Genomic DNA, 23,541 nt, shown 5'->3' on the forward strand with positions numbered 1-23,541 from the left:
CTATGTAGATATTGAGTTTGCTAAGAAGCATGGCATTCCTAGAGTGCGCAAGGCATGCGACGTGTGGGTGGAAGGAGCAGATGGGAGACTGCTGGAGACTGGGGTGGTTAACCATGAAACCTCAGCAGTAACGTGGGAGGTGCAGGGAGTAACGGGAACGTTTGTGTGGGATATTACGAGCTTGCCTAGATATGATGTGATCCTGGGGATGGATTGGCTAGCTGTAGTAAACCCACATGTAGATTGGGCAACACGTAAAGTGATCTTAAAGAGGCAGGATTGTTGCACTCTAAATGTTACTCATTCTGATATGGAGGGAGTGCCTGCTGAGTATGGGGAGTTCTCTGATGTATTTTGTAAAAGAGAAGCGGACAAATTACCACCGCACAGGCCATATGATTGCGCCATCAAGTTGGCAGAAGGTGCGAAACTGCCAGCAGGGAGGCTGTATGCCTTGACTGTACCGGAAAGGCAAGCTTTGCGGGAGTTTCTAGATGAAAATTTAGCCAAGGGGTTTATTCGCCCATCTAGTTCTCCAACTGCGGCACCGGTATTCTTTGTAGCCAAAAAGACTGGGGAACTTAGGTTGGTCTGCGATTATCGGATCCTAAACAAATACACCATTCGGGATAGGTACCCGCTGCCTTTAATCTCGGAACTGTTATCAAGGGTGCAAGGGGCTAAGGTCTTTACCAAGCTTGACCTGCGGGGGGCCTATAACTTAATCCGTATACGGGAAGGGGATGAATGGAAGACGGCATTTAACACGTGTTTCGGATGCCACGAGTTCCGAGTCATGCCTTTTGGGCTTTGTAATGCTCCTGCGGTATTCCAGAGGTTCATGAACGATGTGTTCAGGGACCTAATTGACCAATTTTTAGTGATTTATTTGGATGATATCTTGATTTTTTCTAAGGACGAGAAAGAACATCGTCAACATGTCAAGCAGGTTCTGCACCGACTGCGGGCTAATGGGCTTTTCGCCAAGGCTTCCAAGTGCGTCTTTCATGTGCCTGAAGTGGAGTTCCTAGGTCATGTAGTGTCAGGTAGGGAACTTAAAATGGACCCACATAAGGTTGACGCCGTCAACTCATGGCAGGAGTTGAAGACTAAGAAGGATGTACAAAGGTTCTTGGGTTTCGCTAATTACTACCGGGAGTTTATTCCGAATTTTGCAAAGCTCACGGTACCTTTGACGCAGCTTCTGCGCAAGAAACAGCCATTTGTGTGGGGGCGGGAAGCTCACGAGGCGTTTCTACAACTAAAGTCTAGTTTTCAATCGGACAACATACTAACCCATCCTGATGTTGACAGACCGTTCGTGGTAGAAGCGGACGCTTCTAGCTACGCGTTGGGGGCTGTATTGTCTCAGAAGGATTCCTCAGGGACCTTGCGTCCCTGTGGATTTTACTCGCGGCAACTAACACCCTTCGAGCAGAACTATACCATATGGGAGAAGGAGTTGTTGGCGATTAAGGTGGCGTTTGAGGTGTGGCGGCACTGGCTTGAAGGGGCACGGCACCAGATCGTGGTCAGATCTGATCACAAGAACTTAGAGCACTTGCAAACAGCAAAGAAGTTAAACCAGCGTCAAATCCGCTGGGCTTTGTTTTTCTCCAGGTTTAACTTCAAGGTGCAGTTCGTGGAGGGGAAGGCAAACTTGCGGGCCGATGCTTTATCCCGCAAGCCGGAATTTAAGACCAATGAGCAGGTAGTATGTCAGACCATCTTGCCTACTGCCTCTCTGTGTGTTGTAGATAATGAGCTTGGGTTACATGACCAGATCCTTGAGGCTCAGAAGGATGATGTATGGACTCAGGAGCAACTGATGCTGCTCTCTGCAGGTAACCGTACCATACTGCCGCATCTCCAGGATCAAGACGGGGTATTGGTGCGTAGGGGGCAGGTTTACGTACCAGTAGGGACCCTCAGGTTGGAGGTGATTAGAGCCCACCATGACGAACCCATGGCTGGGCACTTTGGCAGGTTCAAGACCGTACAGCTTATCACCAGGAGCTACTGGTGGCCAAAGATGCGGCAAGACATTCTGCGCTTTTGTGACAGCTGCGCCGTTTGTCAGCAGAGTAAGACGCCTGTTGGGCGCCCTAGAGGGTTGTTATCGTCTTTACCTGTTCCGGAGAGGCCATGGCAAATCATTTCCATGGATTTTATTTCAGATTTGCCTAAGTCTGGGGGTTATACTTGTATTTGGGTGGTGGTGGATTTATTTAGTAAACTGGCTCATTTTATTCCTTGTTCAACCATTCCGGCGGCCCCTACGTTGGCCTTACTATTTACAAAGCACATCTATCGTTTGCACGGAGCACCCGAGGTGATTATTTCAGATAGGGCTCCGCAATTTGTGTCACGCTTTTGGAAACACTTCCATGAGTGTTTGGGGACTAAGTTAAACGTGTCTTCAGCTTTCCATCCGCAAACGGATGGACAGTCGGAACGGGTTAATGGGCTCTTAGAGCAGTATCTGCGTTGTTTTTGTTTAGATCAACCCACGGCTTGGGTAAAGTGGTTACCGGTGGCGGAATTTGCTTACAACAATGCGGTGCACACGTCTAGTCAGCATACGCCATTTGAGCTAACTTATGGTTTTCATCCACGGGGAGGTGTGGCGCCGTCGACCAATGTGGTCTCTTCGGACCCTGTGTACCGCTCTTCGGAAATGGCTGCATTGCATGATGTTGCCCGTCGCTTACTGTTGGAAGCTAAGGCAACGCAGAAGACTCAGGCTGACCGCCACAGGCAGGCAGGGGAGGAGTTGGAAGAAGGGGATTTGGTGTGGTTATCTTCCAAACATATTAAACAGGCTGGGGGAAAGTTTGCGCCTCGGTATTTGGGTCCCTTTCCTATCGTTAAAAAGATTTCTTCTGTTGCGTTTCGTTTGCGTTTACCGTCTAATTTAAAGGTCCATCCAGTCTTTCATCGTTCGCTGTTGAAACTTGATACCTCTAGTCGTCGTGGTGCTATAGCGGAGGGTATCACTGCCACTTCTCCGCCATCGGGGGAGGAGGCCTTTGTGAGAGGGGATAGTGTTATGATTGAGCCTCATGGCTCTGTTACTGACAGACGTGGGCGTAAGACTCCTCGAGAGTCAGATACTCTCGAGGAGCGAGAGAGAAAAAGACTGCGAGACATATTTGCAGCACCATCTGACGAGGAGTCTTTCGAAGGGTTTACGGAGAGAATGGAGGAGGGGCTGGTTAGCTCAGAGGAGGATGAGATGGATTGGACTCGGGTAAGGGAGGAAGTGGGTGCCACTGGCCATGATGGGACAGAAGATGAATGGGGACCTTCAGGATTAGACCCATGGTTTAGCTGGAGGGATGGGACGGGATCCACAGCTGGAGATGCTGTTGGGCGTAGTCAGAGGTGTTCCAGCTCTGACGAGGAAAGTGATGAGGAAACGCCCGGGTTAAGGAGGACAGCTGACAGTGATGAAGATTTGTAACTGGCATAAAATGGGGCTTGAGAGCAATTGCAAATTGCGTTGGGCAAGGTAATCTGGGCAAACGCTTGGGATCCGTGTGTGTGTGGGACGCTTCTCTGAAGACTTGTGTGCTTTCCTGTGCTGTGACGTAAGTTGATTGGAATCCAGGGTCAGACGGCGGGAGGGATTGTGTGGGCATTTGTTTGTGCAAACCTGTGCTTACTCTTATTAGCTTGACCTTCCGTCGTCTTCTTGACGGACGCCATCTCCTGCTTTGAGAACTCGGACTGAACTGACCACGGCTTGTCTTCCCCCCTTCTTGGACTTGGAAAAACTACAAACGTCTGCTTCTGGCTTTGATCTACGGAACGGAACTGGTCTACTCAACTGCTACAATCCTTGGCTGATTTACTCGTGTTGGAGATCCTGTCTGCTGTGTGTGTGGGGGAGCGACGCAAGCTACTCTAAGCACAGTGTTGGCAGCAGAGAGGAATCTGCTGCCAATTAGTTGCATTCTTTGTATCTTTTGTTCCTTGGCTTTCGTTTCGTTTATACCCAGGCTGAAGCAAGCAGTTTGTTTTTACCCGGATTAAACTCCGGTTTAATCCGGTTTATCTTTTGAACATTTACTTTTGCCCCTTTTTGCTCCTAAAGGCAAAAACTGCCTGGCCCTTGTGTTTTACGGGCATTTTTGAGTTCTGTAATCTAATAAACTCTGTTACTTTGAATCTTGTGGCGTTCTGTCCTTGACACAATATTACTAATAATATTGCAATTTAGTTGTATAATATAATATATTGTATGTATATATACTTGTAAACCGCCCTGAGTCCCCTTCGGGGTGAGAAGGGCGGTATATAAATGTCGCAAATAAATAAATAATAATAAATAATATTTCAGGACAGAATTAGCAGAGCTTGGATGCAAATCAGGGTTTTATAAATGATGTAGCTATCTATACTCTTCAGATACCAATAGATGAAATCCATACTGTTCTTCAGTATGGTCACTAGGTTTTGGACAGAATAACAAACAATATCACTGCTACTATATTATACTGCTAAATTGCAGGTTCACTGTGGAATTCTCGTGAATAGACACTATCTTGTTATGGGTCACAATGATACACATATAGTAAAGTCTCGCTTATCCAACATAAACAGGCCAGCAGAATGCTGTATAAGCGAAAACGTTGGATAATAAAGAAGGATTAAGAGAAAGCCTATTAAACGTCAAATTACATTATGATTTTACAAATTAAGCACCAAAACCATGTTTTACAACAAATCGACAGAAAAAGTAGTTCAATAGACAGTAATGTTATGTAGTAATTACTGTATTTACAAATTTAGCACCAAAACATTGCAATGTATTGAAAACATTGATTACAAAAACCCTTGACTACTAAAAAATTGACTACAAAGAAAGATAGAATTGCTGCCTAGAGAAACAGCTGTGGATCCGGATGGGAGGCAGTCTGTGTTGGATAATACAGAACATTGGATTAGCGAAGGTGGGATAAGCAAGACTCTACTGTATTTTAAATATAACTCTGCTAAAAATACATAAAAAGAGCAAGAATAGTAGCACAGCCAGATTTTGTGCATGTATTTTGAATTAGCCTTATTAACACTTCTAATCACTATTCTGGTTGAAGTAAAGTTAGTGACAGTTGCCGTATGGCTTTAAATATAACTTTATTCACCTTGAAATTTAGAGTTCACTAGTTTGGAAGCAATTGGTGATGTATTGACAGGCTTAAAATGTCAGAAAGTACAAAATTAACTTTATTAAAATGCCCCTTTGTTAAGGCAAGTTGCAATAGGTCACTGACGTAACAGGAAAGAGTTGTGTAAGTTCCATAGTTATTGCATCATCCTAGGGAATTCCCATTAGTTCCTTTCCTCCAGCACAGGGTGGTAGTGGAACATAGTCTGAAGCAATATAAAAAGCAGAAAAATATGAGCTTATCCTACAGTTCCAAACGGCTAAGCTGCCAGAATGCTGATGGAAGAACATATGTAGGTGCAAGTTGCTTATGTCTAGATAAAACTTATAGTTGGTTTCAGTGTGAATAACATCACAGGATTCTCTCTGTGAAGCAGTTTTGTACACTTTTATAGACTTCTTAGTTGTAACAGATCAGCACAAAATCACATAATTCATCCTCTTCTTGATGCTTATTTTTAAAATGCAGAGAAAGCAGTTTCGTTCTCTTGAATGTTACATGTCAAGTGATTCATTATTTCAAAGCTGATTTATGAGTTCAAAATAGGGGAAATGAGATGTTCTCTTACAAAAAAAAATAGTATCTGCCTAAGCCTGATACATTCTCTTAGTGCTCATGGTACTACTCCGTAAGAAATTAAAAGTTATGCTTATTTATTGACTTTTTTAAACCAACTTAAACATTATTTTTATTCTATTTTTCATGATGATGTGCATTGTACAAAACTGTTTTCAAAAATTAAAATGAACGTCCATGTAAGAAGTATGTTAAAAACAAAATTAAGATCAGCAGGTAATGGTCAAAAAGACTTAATGCAACTTAATGCCAGGAAACAGCAATGTAGGGATAATATATTGTCTCTTTAAGACTTTGAGCAAATCTTGTTGATGTTTAAAAAACTGGTTGAAACTTGTTAAGTTAGTGTTAGTTAGTTGGCAGAGGAAGAGAAGCCATCTTTAGAGATAACATTTACTATGCTGCAGGAACTATCTTTAAAGTTAGTAAATAATTTGTGTTGGGGATTTCCACAAGGTCCTGGGAACAAGAGAGAGCATACTTAATAGCAAGGTCACAAATGAGAAATGCACGTAACTAAGGGTCACCTGGTGTTCCTCCCAGGTCCCATAAAGATCCTACAAAATTACTATTTTGTCTAGCTTTGTCTCTTGTGGGTTGTGTGCATCAAAAGTGGAAACCTGACAGAACAAAATTGACCCATATTGGGGTTGTTGTATGTCTTTCGGGCTGTGTGGCCATGTTCCAGAAGCATTCTCTCCTGACGTTTCGCCCACATCTATGGCAGGCATCCTCAGAGGTTGTGAGGTATGGAGAAAACTAAGCAAAGAGGTTAATATATATCTGTGGAAAGTCTAGGGTGAGAGAGGTCAGTGTGAATGTGTAGTTAATCACTTAAATTAGCATTGAAAAGCTTATCTGCTGTCTTCTTCCTGCCTCTGGGGCATCCTTTGTTTAGAGTCGTTAACTGCCCTTGGTTGATTCATGTCTGGAAACCCTCTGTTTTCAGAGTATTGCTTTTTATTTACTGTTCTGATTTTTGAGTTTTGTAATACTGGTAGCCAGATTTTGTTCATTTTCATGGTTTCTTCCTTTCTGTTGAAGCCTTCGACAACACATTGACCCATATTCATAATAAAAGCTGCCAGAGGACGACCGGCCAATTAATTGATTGAGGTTGCAAATGCTTCTTTGAAAGAAGACTATGTATGTTTCAACCTCTATAAACCAGCAAACTTGGTTAGTTATGAAAAAGAAATAGCCCTGAACCTACACTAAGAACTGGACAAAGGAAGTGATATACTATTGGTTCTCCTAGATCAGTGGTTCTCAACCTGTGGGTCCCCAAATATTTTGGCTTTCAACTCCCAGAAATCCTAACAGCTGGTAAACTGGCTGGGATTTCTGGGGATTGTAGGCCAAAATACCTGGGGACCTACAAGTTGAGAACTACTGTTTTAGATCTTTTAGTGGCATTTAATACCACAGTATGCTATACTGACCAATTGGTCAAAAAGGGGCACAGAGAAGGGACAAAGCTGACGGGACAGCCAAGTTCCACGTTCTGATCCCCCATTGGATTCTGCGTTTTATTTTCTGCTGATGTTTACCTCACGGAAACTGAGTTTGCCATCAAAGTCCTCATCCACTTCCTTGATCATGTTCTTCAGACCCAGATGAGTTTGAGGTGCACCAAGCTTCTCCATCATCAACTTCAATTCCATAAGGTCAATGTAACCATCCTTCCCGGAGTCATACCTAAAGGGAAAAAAAGGAATAAAGATATTAGAGGGTTCTGTTGACTGGCTTTCAGTAACTGTATCACTCATTGTTCCTTGACAAAGAGGAGACAGACATCAGAGTTCAAGTTATATCCAAAATTTCAAAATATATTGTTACATAAGACAATAATTCCTACATTTATCTTACAAGCACCTCCAGCACTATAAAAAGCTGCTTTAGTTCATTGCATAATGCAAACAGACCTAAAGTAAGCTATTTCCAGAGTGGAGCAAAAATAAATGGGTAGGATCAACAGATTTGTAAACTATAATAAACATTCTGCATCACATAGAAAATAAGTACATTCACTTATGCTTATTGAAAAAGAAAACATTTGGCTTTTGGGAACTCAACTCAAAACCATACCTCTCTATCCCTGTATTGCACTATTCCTTTCATATGAATAGTAAAACTCCCTTTAAGTACTATCCAAATTTTCATATACCGGTATGATATATAGCACAAAGGTTCTCCCATATATTTTCATGTTACATATGCACTGAAAAAAACTCAAAACCGCTTCAAGTCATTACATTACCTAGATGTAGAAAGAACACTATCCATTTATGTTAACTATTTAGAAAGTCTAAGAACAACTTTGTAATTAATACATGCATTTCTGTCATATATGAGAGCTAAGCAAACTTTGCCCGCTCAAGTTTTACTAGAGCAGTGATTCTCAACCTGGGGTCCCCAGATGTTTTTTGCCTACAACTCCCAGAAATCCCAGCTAGTTTACCAGCTGTCAAATCCCAGCCAGTTTACCAGCTGTTAGGGATTGTGAGAGCTGAAGTCCAAAACATCTGGAGGAGCACAGTTTGAGAAACTCTGCATTTGCAATGTGTTGCATTTGCAGTTTATGAGCATTTCTTGTGAAAGTCTCTTTGCAAGTAGTGTGTCTAGCATCTGCACTGCCCAAGCCTTTTGACATTTATAACACACTACAAACTGGATATGAGGGATTGAGCATCTACTTCCTTTGGACAAATCATTTTACAGGCTTTGCAAGCATGACTCTCTTATCCATGAGCTGACCAGATTGTTAGTCTCTCATGTGTGTGAATGAAAGAGACCATGAAGAGGTTAGCAACCTCTTAACTGTGGTCCTTCAAATATCCACCTGTAAACTCATACAACTTTCCAGCCCATCATCATACTTCTCCTGACTGTTTTATTCCACAACAGTAAACATGAACAGAGGAGAGCAGAGCAAGAAATATCTAGAGAACATGCAGAATGGAGGGGCAGGGTTACCACCAAAACTCTATAGATGTTTCAGAAGATTGGCTTCAAGGGCATAGAATGACACATACATAGGAGTTTACAAATGGCCACTTAAAGAATCACATCAACAAGTAAACAAACTGTTATTACCACCTATTTAGTCAAGAATGCAGAAGAAGAAAGAGTGAGAATGGCTAAAAATCCTGTATATCAGACTTATTTAGGACAAAGAATTCTAGAACCTAAGTTCTTTGAAAAATGACAATAAAATACACACTTCTTTCTTCTTCTTTTTTTTTTTGAAGATCCCATTTTAAAATAGTTGCTTGATTTGCAGTTAAAAAATGATAATACAGAGTCATGTGACCCAGAGTGTATTCAAACTCATTCATTCCCACACACAAACACACACAACTGAACGTGCTGGCAGCAGTAATCTAAAACTAGATAGTACAGTTCCAGTTATAACAACAAAGGAGTACTTCATCTATATATGATTCGTTTTCAATAGAAAAAATAGTTGAATGCTTTCTGAAGCTTTTCTGTTTCCCTCGAGCCCCTAACTCTCCTCTGACACCCTCCCCAACTTCCTGTTACTCAAAAAGAATCCATAAAGACAAAAGCCAGTTTTGTAAATAGAGTGATGGAAGGAATGAAGAAGAATCAAAAGGAACCAAGGAGCAATTAGGAATGGCAGAGGATATGCTTGCAGATAGGTTGAGGGGTCGAGGGACAGAGACCTATCTGACACAAATGAAGTTACTTGACGCATTGGAAGGAATAAAAATGGAAAGCATATCTGTTATGTAACACAAGCACCCTTGTTTATCTTTCATGTGTTTGCCAGGGCAGTCCATTTTAAGATAACAAAAGGGTCACTTTTTAAATTGTGCTCTTCAGGTTTGTGTGCTTGCTCTCAATCCCTGGACAGACTTCTGAAATCATTTTTACCATGAAATCTTCCCTAGTTCTGGCAATGTGCTTGCTAACGCAGCAATCCTAACACAGACTTTCCTCAAGGCATATTTCCACATAGGTGTTTCTCTGGACATAGGATCCCATGAGGTTATCTTGAAGACTATGTTGAAACATAGTCTTCAAGACAATCCAATGGGATCCTGGAAACATATTCTATCATCTGAAAGAAATAGCGCCACTTTCTTCTATCTGTTTTCTTATCCTGTGCTTGTGTGAGTGCTGAGAAATCAGTTCTTTCAACCAAACTGTCATCAAAAGTCTATTACTTAAAGCTGGTTGTGCACTTTAGAGATGTGTGCGGTATTTGTCTCATATGTTTCAATCATATTTCTGTTTCGTATCGTCCATTTGGATGGCACAAAACAGGAAGACCCCCAACGAAACAAAAACTGCCTCGAAACGAAAAGCAGGTGGGAGCCAATATCGGCTCCAAGCCTGCCATTTGGATCCATCAGCTGTAGGCCTGTGAGGCCCGGGTGTGTAGGCCCAAAGCCTGCACCCGTGGGGCCAAAGCTCCCGGGCCTACGGGTGCAGGTTTTGGCCTACGCATCCGGGCCATGCAGGGCCTGCAGCCAATTGCAGAGTAAGGAGCGATCCTTACTCGGCAATCAGTTGGGCCTCACAGGGCCTACAGACGATTGCCGAGTAAAGATCGTTCCTTACTCTGCAATCGGCTGTAGGTCCTGTGAGGCCTGGGTGCCTAGGCCCAAAGGCTGCACCCGTAGGCTACGGGAGCAGGCTTTGGGCCTACGCGCCCAGGCAATCCTTTCTCAGCAATCGTCTGTAGGCCCTGTGAGGCTCGGCTAGGCCCGGCCCAAAGCCTGCACTCGTAGGCCCGGGCGTCTGGGTCTATGGGTGCTAGCTTTGGGCCTACGTGCACAGACCTGCCGGGGGGGGGGGTGAGATTGGGGTGGCTAGATCATCCTGTGCCCCCCCCCTTTGCCGGGCTCCTTACTGGACATCCTTACTGGCTGTGGCCTTGGCCGGCGCCTTCTCCCCTCTCCAAAAAAACCAAAAACAAAATAAGTGTCTGACCTCCCAATTTCGGGGGTCAGACAACTAATCAGGGCTTTGATGAAAGCCAGGACACGACACAGAACAAGGTAAGTCCCGAAAGCTCATCTAGCACTGCACTTGCCTGAACACACAGTATTAAACATGGGCGAAGATACCAGTAGCTCTGTCCAATAGCATCTTTGGACACCTCTTTGATGCAACTTTTCCCATGGTCAACCTCTCTAGAGGGTTTGGGGAACTCAGAACATAATCTGTAATCTTTCGGTTGTCAGTGGTTTTTCACCAGTTCTTCCAGGGTGTGCAAGGCATAAAGGCCCTTAACTGCAAGCCCATTCAATGCTAATCAAGATGACTACCTACAGCATTCATATTTGCCTTGACAAACAAAAACTCACTTAGGGCGACGCCAGGTTGGTTCATCAAGTGCTCTGCTATGGCTGAAATCAGGACAGTAAATAATTCCAGACATGAAACAATCAGGGCCAGCTAACACCTCCCAACAAAGGATTCCCTCATGCAGGAAGCAGCCAGGCTTTGAATCTGCAAGGCCATTAAATGCTAATCAAGGTGATCAATTGCAACATTCACACCTGCCTCCAAGAGACAAGCGTTCTGGACCCTGGACCTGCCATAGATATATAAACCTCCCTTCTCTAGTTTTCAATATACCTCACAACTTCTGAGGATGCCTGCCATAGATGTGGGCAAAATGTCAAGAAAGAATGCTTTTAGAACATGGCCATACAGCCCGGAAAAGTCACAGCAACCCAGTGATTCTGGCCATGAAAGCCTTCGACAACACAGCTTTAAGGCTGCTTTTCAAGAGCAGTAACAGCCCCACAGGGGTTAACATACTGTACTCAAGATCCACAGCCAGCAAAGCAAACCTCACGTATCCGTCATTCCAGGACAGAGGCAATACAAAGCCAGGATTGTGAGAAACTGGGTCTTGCCAGAAGCAGTGGGCTGGGATGGTAAAGCAATGCACTATCCCAGCAGCACAATAGGTGTTCAGTCTGTGCCAGGGCCAGCCTTCAAAGCGCAGCTTCCCAAAGTTGTGTGGCCTCAAAAGCAAAGTGGCCAAGGAATACTCAATCTGTCCTCAATTCAGCAAGAGCCAGGCAGCAGATGAAACAGTTCAGTAATACAGAAGGGAATTATAAGGAGATAATGTTTCTTCTCCTAAGAGGCAGCATTTCCAAAAAAGAAAAGAAATCTAGTCTGTGGGTGTGGAACAAAAGAGACAAACTTGTTTTTCCAGACCTCAATACAAATTCCAGCAGAGACTCAAAGTTGCATCATATAGCTGGGCTGCAGTCTTCCCCACCACCCCTTTAGAGTTGTTGTTCTAAAGGCCTGTGTGTTTAGCCATCCCACAGAATCATCAACGGCACTGGCTCCTGGTCCACTGGCAGCCTCAATTCAAAGTTTTGGCTTTGAGTTTTTATGACTTGGGAACAGGTCCCTGAAAGAATGCTTACCTTTGCATATACCTCTTTATCCAAGCCCCTTCTCTACATACCTAAGTACTACGTATTTGAAATATGTTGGATGGTTACTTTATATTGAAAGGCCTATGAAAATTAAAAATATAATAAAGGACTTGTGCCTTTATTATATTTTTAATTTTCATAGGCCTTTCAATATAAAGTGACCTGTTTTATTTGTCTGAGTGATACTGTGCTAGAGCCAGTATGGTGTAGTATAGGGGTCCCCAAACGAGATGCGGTCCTCCAAGGTCATTTACCCGTCCCCTCCCTAAACTTTAGACTTAAGGGTTGCCCTAAGTTTGAAACATCTTGAAGGCATACAACTACAACAACAACCCTAATTAACTTGTAGAAAACAGGCCCACACTTCCCATTGAAACACTGGTAAGTTTATTATTTATTATTTTATTGATTGGTTCTATTTATATCTCGCCTTTCTCTATCCCGAAGGGGATTCAAGGCGGCTTTACATATGGCAACTATTTGATGCCTTTAGACAACAGACAATTAAATACGGTACATTTAAGTTAAAATTTAAAAACAGAGTTAAAAAGCGCATTAAAACATATAAACATTATAATCACTGTTAAAATCACGCCACCCATAATCGTAATCCGGGGCCGTTCCAAGAATCATTGCACATATTTTGTAGTTATTATTGCACTGTATGGTAGTTAATCTCCAAAAGCTTGATCCCAGAGCCAGGTTTTCACTTTCCTTCTGAAGGCCAGGAGGGAGGGAGCTGCTCTAATATCACTGGGGAGGGAGTTCCACAGCCAAGGGGCCACCACTGAGAAGGCCCTGTATCTCGTTCCTATCAGACACACCTGCAAAGGTGGCAGGACTGAGAGCAGGGCTTCCCCCCAATGATCTTAATGTTGGTTAAAATGGTTCTTTATTTTAAATATTGTACAGTGGAACCTCTACTTAAGAGCATCCCAACTTAAGGGTGTTTTGAGTTAAGACTTGTTTGGACTGAGTTTTGAATGGACATAAGAGCAGTGTTTTGAGTTAAGAGCTAGCACCAGAGAGAGTGCTACCGTGAGAGTACAGGGCTTTAAAGGAGCAGCCTCTGTGCCTCGTTGTCCTTGTCTGCTTTGGGAAGATTGCTGTCTGCTTTGCTCTTGTCTGCTTTGAGGAACCTTGGTTTAGTTGATTTTGTATGCTTTTTATTTCTGGTTATGTTTAGTTTCAAGAAGAGAGAGAACAAGGGAAGGAGGGAGGCTGGAATGAGTACAGTATAAAGAAAATGGTGCTTCTGCGTCTTTGCTTTGTGCTTCCTTGCCACAACTTTGTGCTTCTACCATTTTAAAGAAACAATAATATTAAATGCATTGTACCATATTAAATACATTCAATAGGCAAATATGACTGCAGCTATACAATTCTATTCTGGAATAAATGCAATTGGGTAATAATAATGCATATAATATTATATTAAACAACAAACACACAGGTAGCCCTCCAATGCAACTTCCTTAGACACACAGGAGGAGTGGTGTATTCCTTTCCTGATCCAGGGACCAGGGAAAATACATAATAGGATCTTGGCCCCTGCAGCTCTAAAAGACAGGTCAAGCATTAAGATCTAATTATAGTTAAGAACAGGTCTCATCCGATGAGTATGTGTCCAGACATTATAGGACTATGGACAAAGGTGGTAGTACTTGGCATTTGCTTTCAGATGATGTTAATGAAAATATCCATGCATTTCCTGAAAAGGTAGAGGAGGATGCAGTTTTCCAATTCTGTGCAGGCATAGGCCTATGCATGTACAATATTTCACCTGCTATTGCTAAAGGCACAGAGGCCAAGTGATAAGTTCTACTCCACAAACCATGACTTCAATAAATGTGAAGATTGAGGAAGATATCTTAATACAGTAGGCCCCCAGAAAAGTGGAACCAGTATTTTTTTTACCCGAAAGAACATATCTCTAGTTCCTCCAAGGTGATTCTATGGTCAACTTCTGCCAAAGGTTGACCGTACATTTGCCTGGAGGACCCAGAGATTCCTAGAGAGAACATATTAATCAAATCCATAAAAATTAAACCTGCAGATGTGGAAGCTATACTAGGCATGGACAAACTTTGGCCCTCCAGGCATTTTGGACTCCAATTCCCACAATTCCTAACAGCCTGGCTGTTAGGAATTGTGGGAGTTGAAATCCAAAACACCTGGAGGGCTGAAGTTTGCCCATGCCTGCCCTATACTGACAGTACAGAACAGACATACAGTACAGAATAGACATACAGTGCAGTACAGTGCAGTCAGACATACAATGATGACATCCTTCTCTAGATCTCCATTAGTTGCCAAAGGAGGTCTTCTGTATATCACATGGAGGGGATTTAAGATGCACTATAGTTCTGTCTGCTAAAATCTTACAGTACATCTGTATGATGCAGGAACTAGGGCATTTTTATGGTCTCAGAAGCAACTTGAGAACATACTGCAAGTTGCTTCTGGTGTGAGAGAATTGACCGTCTACGGAGACGTTGTCCAGGGGACACCCAGGAGCCTTCTCTCGTGTCTCTGCAAGCTAAAGCTGACAGATGGAAGGTTCACCCCATCTTGAAGATTCAAACCGCCAACCTTCAGGTCAGCAACCCAACCTTCAAGTCAGCAGTTCAGCTGGCACAAAGGGTTTAACCCACTGCGACACCGCGGCTCCTACTAGGCCATTATATCAGTGTCAATCAATCAATGTCTCACTCCTAGCATGTGAACAGCAGGTTTCATTATTAAATGTACATTGTATATATCTTTTTTCTACTGAACATCCTGATGAAACTAAACTAATGGAAGTTGTGTTGCAGGAATAGGGAGACCAAGACCTGAAGGCAGGATCTCTAAACCCCATTTTCAGATTTTTACATGGATACAAACTGGTCATTAGTCGAAACCATAAGGTGGTACCAAGGCAAGTCACAATACTCAGCAGAATTTCTTTGATAGCTTCCAAGAAGAATGGAATCCAATGTCATTAGATGTTTTGTCATTTTGAATCAACAAACTGATTAGATGAAAGAAAGACAAAATCTGATGCCGCAACCCACTCCACTTGGAAGAGATGTTAAGTGGACACCTTGTGGACAAGTAAACGTGGTAAAAACTCTACACAGCGCATCACTTGCATATAGCAAGTTACTGCACAGTTCTACTGAATGTACAAAAATAGTATGCCGTGTAAGTTCAGCTGAAACATGGAAAATAGGTTTAGCCTTTTCTGTGTATTATGTGAAAAGTGTCCTTTGATGCAGGACAGACCAGAGGCAGGGTGGTACACTGACTGGAATAAAAGGCTTAGATCATTGTTTTACACACACTCCCACCTTTAGTAGCAGGGCTCTCTGGGTGACCAGACCAGACAAAACTTCCCCGCATGATTAGGTAAAGGTTGTCCCCTGACATAAAGTTTAGTCGTGTCCGACTCTGGGGATTGGTGATCATCTGCATTTCTAAGCCGAAGAGTCGGCGTTGTCTGTAGACAATTCCAAGGCTATATGGCCAGCATGACTACCCTTCCCACCAGAGCAGTACCTATTGATCTACTCACATTTGCATGTTTTGAACCGCTAGGTTGGCAGAAGCTGGGGCTAACAGTGGGAGCTCACCACGTTCCCTAAATTCAAACCTCCAACCTTTCAGTCAGCAAGTTCAGCAGCTCAGCGGTTTAACCCGCTGCACTAGTGGGGCCCCCCGCATGATTATGAACATAAAATGTGAGGAGGGAATGCATAGTCTCACATTCCTTCGAAGAAAGGTGGTATAAAACTATAGAAAACATTTACAAATCACACTTGTCAAGACCAGGACTTTTATCTTACAGTAGGCATCCCAGACTCATTCCTCCTACACACCCTCCTAAAGAATTCCCCAGTGTATGGTTTCCAAGTATCAGCAGACATCTGTTCCAGAAAGAAGCATTTGTTTTAGAAATTCCAATTGGTTGCTGACTGCTGTTGATGTAAGTAACAAAGGGGAATGCTGTAGATCTAAGCAAGTTGCTAATTTTAACCAACAGTGAAGGCTGGGTTAACGGCTGTGCTCTCTTGTAACTTTCCATCGAACACCAACCTCTCATATGATTGCCTTGTCAACTGAACCAGGGCAGGGGCACTGAATATGAGGAGCTGAAGCAGCACACTCAGCCCCTCATCCACATGCCTGATAACAACTTACAAAAGGGTTATGAAGAAAGCAGTGTAACTTCCTCCACCATGAACATGGCTGGGTTTCACTGGATGGTGACTGGGCTGCTAAAGGGCAGCGTTCTTTCCCTGCTTTGCCAGCCCAACTGGCGACTGTGCAAGTGCCATGCAGACTAACCCCTGCCACAGCCACTTCTCCATTTACCTAGACATGGTAGTGAACCTAGAGTTGGGTCAGCTAATGCTCTGCTGTAGAATAGCAGGTCTGCAAATAAAAAAAGGATCCTATTTTGGTTTTTTAAAAGAAGAAGTTGGATAAGGGCTTTACTAAAGAAGTAAAAGAGGAAGAGATGGGGGATGGAAAATATAGTTAGCTTCTTTTTTGTTGACTCAAGAAATAAAAAAAACAAGGAAGAAAAATGCTTGCGATAGTGTCACTTTTTGGAGTCTGGTTGCAAGACTGAGCTGAATGTTGTCAAGTTCTAGGTTGGAAGAAACACTCAATATAGACAAAAGGAAAGTATATTCTAATTGAGTGAGTTAGTTGGCTAACTATGTTGTTGGGTTTGGTCCTGCTTGTAAGCTGCCCCGAGTTCCTTCAGGGAAATGGTGGCGGGATATTTTAAAAAATAAAGTTAAATCAAGCAATGAAAACATTATCCCACCTGGTGGGCTGCATTTAAATGTGTAAATGTAATGTGAATGAATAGTATGGTTTTGGACCCACCCACCACTGGCATTAATCCCTTAAAAGGCTAAGGAATATAGCCTTTAGCTTCAATGAAATTCTCCACACATCCAGAAAATCCAGAAATCTCACCTGTCCTCTGTTCTCCATTTTCAAAACAACTTATTTTCTAAATCATGAGTGTCTTTAATTATAGACAAATGTATTATATACAACAATCTTAAAACCACTATTGGGTGTGAGGATAGCAATACATTGTTGGCATCAACTAAAATCTTTGCTTAACCAGATACTCTTTCAAGTATCATTCAAGTAACATCTTGCGGAAACTTACTACAGTAAGTAGTTATCCAAGCTAAACGGGCTGGCAGAAGCTTGGATAAGCGAATTTGGATAATAAGGAAGGATTAAGGAAAAGCCTATTAAACATCAAATTAAGTTATGATTTTAAAAATTAAACGCCAAAACATCATGTTATACAACAAATTTGACAGAAAAAGTAGTTCAATACGCAGTAATGTTATGTTGTAATTACTGTATTTACGAATTTAGAACCGAAATATCATGATATATTGAAAACATTGACTACAAAAATGGCTTGGATAATCCAGAAGCTTGGATAAGCAAGGCTTGGATAAGTGAGACTCTACTGTAATAGTGCATGGGATGCAGACCCAAAATGAATAAGAACATCAGCCCTGGCCTTGTCTTACTCAGCTGCTGAGTATGCCTGTCCCATCTAGCATAAATCTGCCCACGCAAAGCAGGTGAATATAGCACTGAATGAGACATGTAGAATAATCACAGGATGTCTTAAACCTACACTTGGCATTTCCTCCCCCCCCTCTCCCCCGGGAAGTTGCTGCCAATTGCAAGAGAAATAAGGTTGAACACTGCGAAAGCCACCCAATGTATGGCTATCAACCTCCTCCCAGCAGACTTAAACCAAGGAAAAGCTTCATGAGAACCACCACTCCTCTTAATGTTCCTCCAGCAACAGCAACAATATCCCTGTGGGCAGCAAAATCAGGCAATTCCAACTGGATGAACCCCACGAGGGTCTTCCTCCAGAGGCAAACCAAGAACGGGCAACTTGGAAGTCCCTGAACAAACTCAGAAGCGGAGTTAGCAGATCAAAAGACAAAGTGGTGCTACCTAGAAGAATCCTCCACCTTATGCGACTGGGGAGCAGAACAAACAACTCAGTATCAGAATGCTTGCCTACAATGCCCTGCCTCATGCACAGAGGAAGAATTGTTTAAAGCTACAGACAATGCTGTTGCCAGTTTTCATCTAAAACTATTTAGCAGCTTGTGATCCCTTTATTTTATCAGTTTTAAACATATTTATTTATGCAAGGCTTCTGACACGAAATAAAAAATAAGTATCATTTGCATATCATTGCCATTCAGACCAGAGATTCATTGATAGCAGTTCCTTGAAAAACACTTCTGTGTGGTTTATGTATGGTGTTCCAAGCAGTAGGTTAGCCACTGTGTTGGCTCTAACTACTGCACCTGTCTAGCTTTCAAGGGCAGCCCTTTGTAGAGTGCAATAGTAGTAATTTAATCTGGATGGTATGAGTGTTTATAATACTACTAGCTGTGCCCGGCCACGCGTTGCTGTGGCGAAGTCTGGTGGTATGGGAAAGAAAGTATTGAGGAATTGGTGGTAGTTAAGGTAAAGGTTAAACGTTTTCCCCAGACATTAAGTCCAGTCGTGTCTGACTCTGGGGGTTGGTGCTCATCTGCATTTCTACGCCGAAGAGCCGGCGTTGTCCGTAGACTCCTCCAAGGTCATGTGGGATGACTACATGGAGCAGCGTTACCTTCCCGCCGGAGCAGTACCTATTGATGCACTCACATTTGCATGTTTTTGAACTTCTGGGTTGGCAGAAGCTGGGGCTAACAGTGGGGGCTCTCTCCGCTCCCCCAATTCAAACCTGCGGCCTTTCGGTCCAGAAGTTCAGCAGCTCAGTGCTTTAACACACTGCGCCATCAGGGGATATTATTTCCTAAAGGTTGTAAATATACAATATTTCTGATTGTTTTTTTTTTGTCTGTTGGAGGCAAGTATGAATGCTGCAATTAGGAAAAATGATTAGGATGTAATGGCCTTGCAGCTTTAAGGCCTGGCTGTTTTCTCCCTGAGTGAATTTTTTGTTGGGAGGTGTTAGCTGGCCCTGATTGTTTCCTGTCTGGAATTCCCTTGTTTTCAGAGTGGTGTTGTTTGCGATATTTTATGTGCTTCTACTGTCTGTGGCCCTGAGGAAACAGGATTTGCCAGACTTTAATGATGGGAATACTTTGTTGGGAGGTGTAGCTGGCCCTGATTGTTTCCTGTGTGGAATTCCCCTGTTTATTTACTGTCCTGGTTTTAGAGATTTATGAATTTAGCCCCAAAATATCACGATATATTGAAAGCATTGACTACAAAAATCCGTTGGATAATCCAGAACGTTGGATAAGCGAGTGTTGGATAAGTGAGACTCTACTGTAATTACTACATAGCATTACTGCGTATGGAACTACTTTTTCTGTCAAATTTGTTTTATAATATTATGTTTTGGTGCTTAATTTGTATAATGATTACTTAATTTGATGGTTAATTGGCTTTTCCTGAATCGCTTCTTATTATCCAACATGTTCACTTATCCTGCCGGCCTGTTTATGTTGGATAAGTGAGAATCTACTGTATATTTCTAATCTTATATTATCTGCTTAGAACTGGATTATATGAGGCCCCTTCTTCACAGCTGTATAAAATGCACACTGAAGTGGATTCTATGGCAGTGTGGACTCAATATAATCCAGTGCAAAGCAGATAATATAAGATTATAAATGGGTTATATAGCTGTGTGGAAGGGCCTTGAGTCTACACTGCCATATAATCCAGTGCAAATCTGATAATCTGTGGAAGAAGTCTAAGTGAGGCCTAAATCTGCCTGTCCCCTAACTGAAACCTGGCTGTGCCTTGGTTGCTAGGCAACCAAGTGGGCAGAGATTAGCCCTCTAAACTGGCAGCAATTGGATAAAAAAAATTATTGCTCTCCCTCTAATTAGTACTTTATTTTTCTTTTCTTTTTGTTGTATCAACCTAGAGGCGTGGATGATGGGTTGTGTTGTCAAATTTTGAGGTTGGGGGGCCTGTACTTTTGTTGTTTTGTGAGTCGCCGTGATGCCGTCACTCTTTTATATATATAGATGGTTAAGCTATCCCTATCCAGGAAAGGCCATACCTGGTTGATCAATAAAAACTGGCCCCAAGCAGTCTGAGGCTCCTTCTACATTGCCCTATATCTCAGGATCTGATCCCAGATTATCTGATTTAAACTGGATTAGGAGTCTCCACTGCCAGATAATCAGGGATAAAAAGATAATCTTGAATTAGATCTTGAGATATAGGGCAGTGTGGAAGTAGCCTGATGGAGGCACCTCGGTCTCCAGTGATAAAAATGGATGAAAGGAGAGCTATGAGCCTCCTTCCTCAGGGGAAGGGTAACTTCACAAAGGATTTGCCAGAGAACCACCATTACTTAGAGCTTCCATCTTATTAGGATTCAGTTTCAGTTTACTGGCTCTCATCCAGACAATTACTGTATCCAGGCACTGATCCAGCACCTGCATAGCCTCAGCTGACTTGGACAATAAGAAGCAATAAAGCATATCGATGGCACCCAACCTCAAAAAATCTTAATGACCCTCCCCTCCACCCTCACTGACTTCTTATAGATTTTGAACAGCACAAGAGTTAAGAAAGAAACTTGGGGCACCCCACAGCTTAATGCAGCTGAACAGTTCTCCCAGTCCCTCCTGAAATGGCCCTGTAAAAAGGATCCTGTCCAACAGAGCCAGTTCAGTAGGATACTATGATCAGTGGTATCAAAAGCTACAGAGATCCAGGAAGACTCCCCTTGTTTTTCATCTGAAGTAGGTAATGAGTCAAGGCAACCAAGGCTGTCATGAATCCAGATAGAAATGGGTGCAGATAGCAATTTCTTTCAAAGTTGCCCAGCACTAGATGTTCAAGTATCAAATGATCGGGTGGTACTTCTGGATCTAGGCAGTCCTCTTCATCAGAGATCACACTACAGCCTCCTTCACGCCATTGGGCAACTTCCCCTGGTGTAGCAAGGAACTTAACGTCCCTGGACCCACCCAATTAAACCATCTCTTCTCGTTCTTGTCAGTGCAGATAAACTCATGCCTGAGTGAGTCATTCAAATATCCAGTCCACTTCATCAGGCTGCAACAACTGAAAACCAGCCCAAGAAAACTAGCACACTGGACACTTCCCAAACTTTGCAATAACTGTGGCATCAAATTCTTAGTCAATATGAGCAGCTTTCACCTCAAAGTACCCTGAAAATTTACTACAGCAATGACCAAGAACTAAACTACTATTTGTTTCTCTTTGCCTGGTCCCAAAGCACCCCCAACCCCACCCTCCATCCACCACACAACATGAAATAACCCTGTTGGGCAACAAGCTGAGGACAATAAAAGAGGCACAGTAAGATTTTTTAATGCACTGACATCACTGCTGTATAATAGGCACAATGAAGAAGCCTCACAAATTTTTGGCAATATTATTATGTTCCTAATAAGATTAAATGTTGATACGGAAAACATTTTTTCCCCAAAATAGTCCTTACAGAAAACGAGATTACAATATCTTTACATCATCTTTAAGATACCGATTATCAGTTGCTCCAAAATCTGGCAAAAAAAGATATTCTCCATCCAAAATATAATGCTCATTTGCATTCAGCTGCAGACTCTATCATTCCCGTTGCTACAGGATTCTCTATGATGGCTCTGCTGTTTTTAACCACATAACAGATACATTATATTTATATGCAGTACACATCCAATCAAGATGGGAGCAGCTCATTTCCAATTAGTGTGTGGCTAATCAGTATTAGAAGAGAGTACCTTCTAAAGAATTTCAGAAACCTTAGATGGCCATGTTGCAATAGTGGGGGTGGAAATTTTAAAAAACACCACTGGGCAACAGCTTTATTGTTATTGTTGTATGCCTTCAAGGCTTTTCCGATTTATGGTGAATCTGTTATAAGATTTTCTCATCAAAGTTTCTTCAGGTATGGGGGTGTTCCTTTGCCATTTTCTAAGGTTTGCTCAAAGTGGGTTTCCATGACCTAGTGGGGATTTGGATATTAATCTCCCAGAATCCCAGTTCAAACCCAAATCACCATGATGGCTCTCCACAGGTTTTTTTAGGAACAACAAAAATAGTTGATGAGCTTCATGTTTTGAAACTTCACGTTTTGAAGCTGCATATTTTGTTTACCATCTCTTCCATTTGTTAAAAAATTCTAACACAGAGCTGGTAACTTCTCCATGACAGAACCTTGTGCCATTTTTTCAGTCTTAGCTTAACATCTGGAAGTGTTTGAAAGTCCAGCTACAACTTTCTTCTCTCCAACAGGCTGACGAGAGAGGATGACAGATTACAGCATCATAGCATCGCTCCCTTCCTGGCATACCATAGTGTTGAAAAGAAGGCTTTGGGACTGTAGATCCGGCACATTCCCTATATAATTAAAGAGGGCTGTTCCATCAAAACAGAAACATTACAGAGCAGTAGAAATACGATTTGTTTCATTCTTTCAGATGGTTTATAGAAACTTTTCTTGTTCACCCTCCATCACTTATCTCTCTGCTCACAGAGAGACTCAGATGTTGCAAATGTTTATTTTAAGTGTTGTCGAAGGCTTTCATGGATGGAATCACTGGGCGGCTGTGTGTTTTTTGGGCTGTATGGCCATGTTCCAGAAGCATTCTCTCCTGACATTTCACCTTCATCTATGGCAGGCATCCTCAGAGGTTGTGAGGTCTGTTGGAAACTAGGCAAGTGGGGTTTATATATCTGTGGAATGTCCAGGTTGGGAGAAAGGACTCCGGTCTGTTGGAGGCAAGTGTGAATGTTGCAATTGGCCACCTTGATTAGAATTGAATAGCCTTGCAGTTTCACAGCCTGACTGCTTCCTGCCTGGGATAATCTAATCAAGGTGGCCAATTGCAACATTCACACTTGCCTCAAGCAGACAAGAGTTCTTTCTCCCATTCTGGACATTCCAGATACATAAACCCCACTTGCCTAGTTTCCAACAGACCTCACAACCTCTGAGGATGCCTGCCATAGATGTGGGGGATAATACTTCTGGAACAAGGACATACAGCCCAGAAAACTCACAGTAACCCAGTTTCTTTTATGCAATACAACTTGCAACCCCCCCCCCCCCCCGCTTGCTGTTCAGGGGATTCTGGGGAGTATAGTTCAAAAAGGGACCTTTTCCCAAGCTCTGTATACTAGCATCTATGATCTGTGAAGGAATGTGGACTTTACAACAACAGAAACACAGAGAACGTTTTCAGATCTTGACATAAATAAAATAAATATCTCATGTCCTTTGCAAGAGAGGTAGCCTTTTGCAAACAGTTCCCTTCCAACCATTACATATGCCAATTTGTTGGTAGCTGTGGGTGGAGAAGAGGTTT

General features: G+C 42.5%; 1 protein-coding gene across 1 annotated transcript in view; it reads right to left on the reverse strand.

The window, feature by feature from the left end:
- efhd1 (EF-hand domain family member D1) overlaps positions 1 to 23,541 on the reverse strand; it is a 60,807-nt gene that overhangs the window by 12,736 nt on the left and 24,530 nt on the right. The window contains exon 2 of the mRNA XM_003218435.3: positions 7,298 to 7,445. Within this exon, the coding sequence (XP_003218483.1) occupies positions 7,298 to 7,445 (148 nt within the window). The remainder of the gene's footprint in view (positions 1 to 7,297; positions 7,446 to 23,541) is intronic.

The sequence above is a fragment of the Anolis carolinensis genome, chromosome 3, assembly GCF_035594765.1.
Source record: "Anolis carolinensis isolate JA03-04 chromosome 3, rAnoCar3.1.pri, whole genome shotgun sequence".
In the NCBI taxonomy this organism is placed as follows: Eukaryota; Metazoa; Chordata; class Lepidosauria; order Squamata; family Dactyloidae; genus Anolis; species Anolis carolinensis.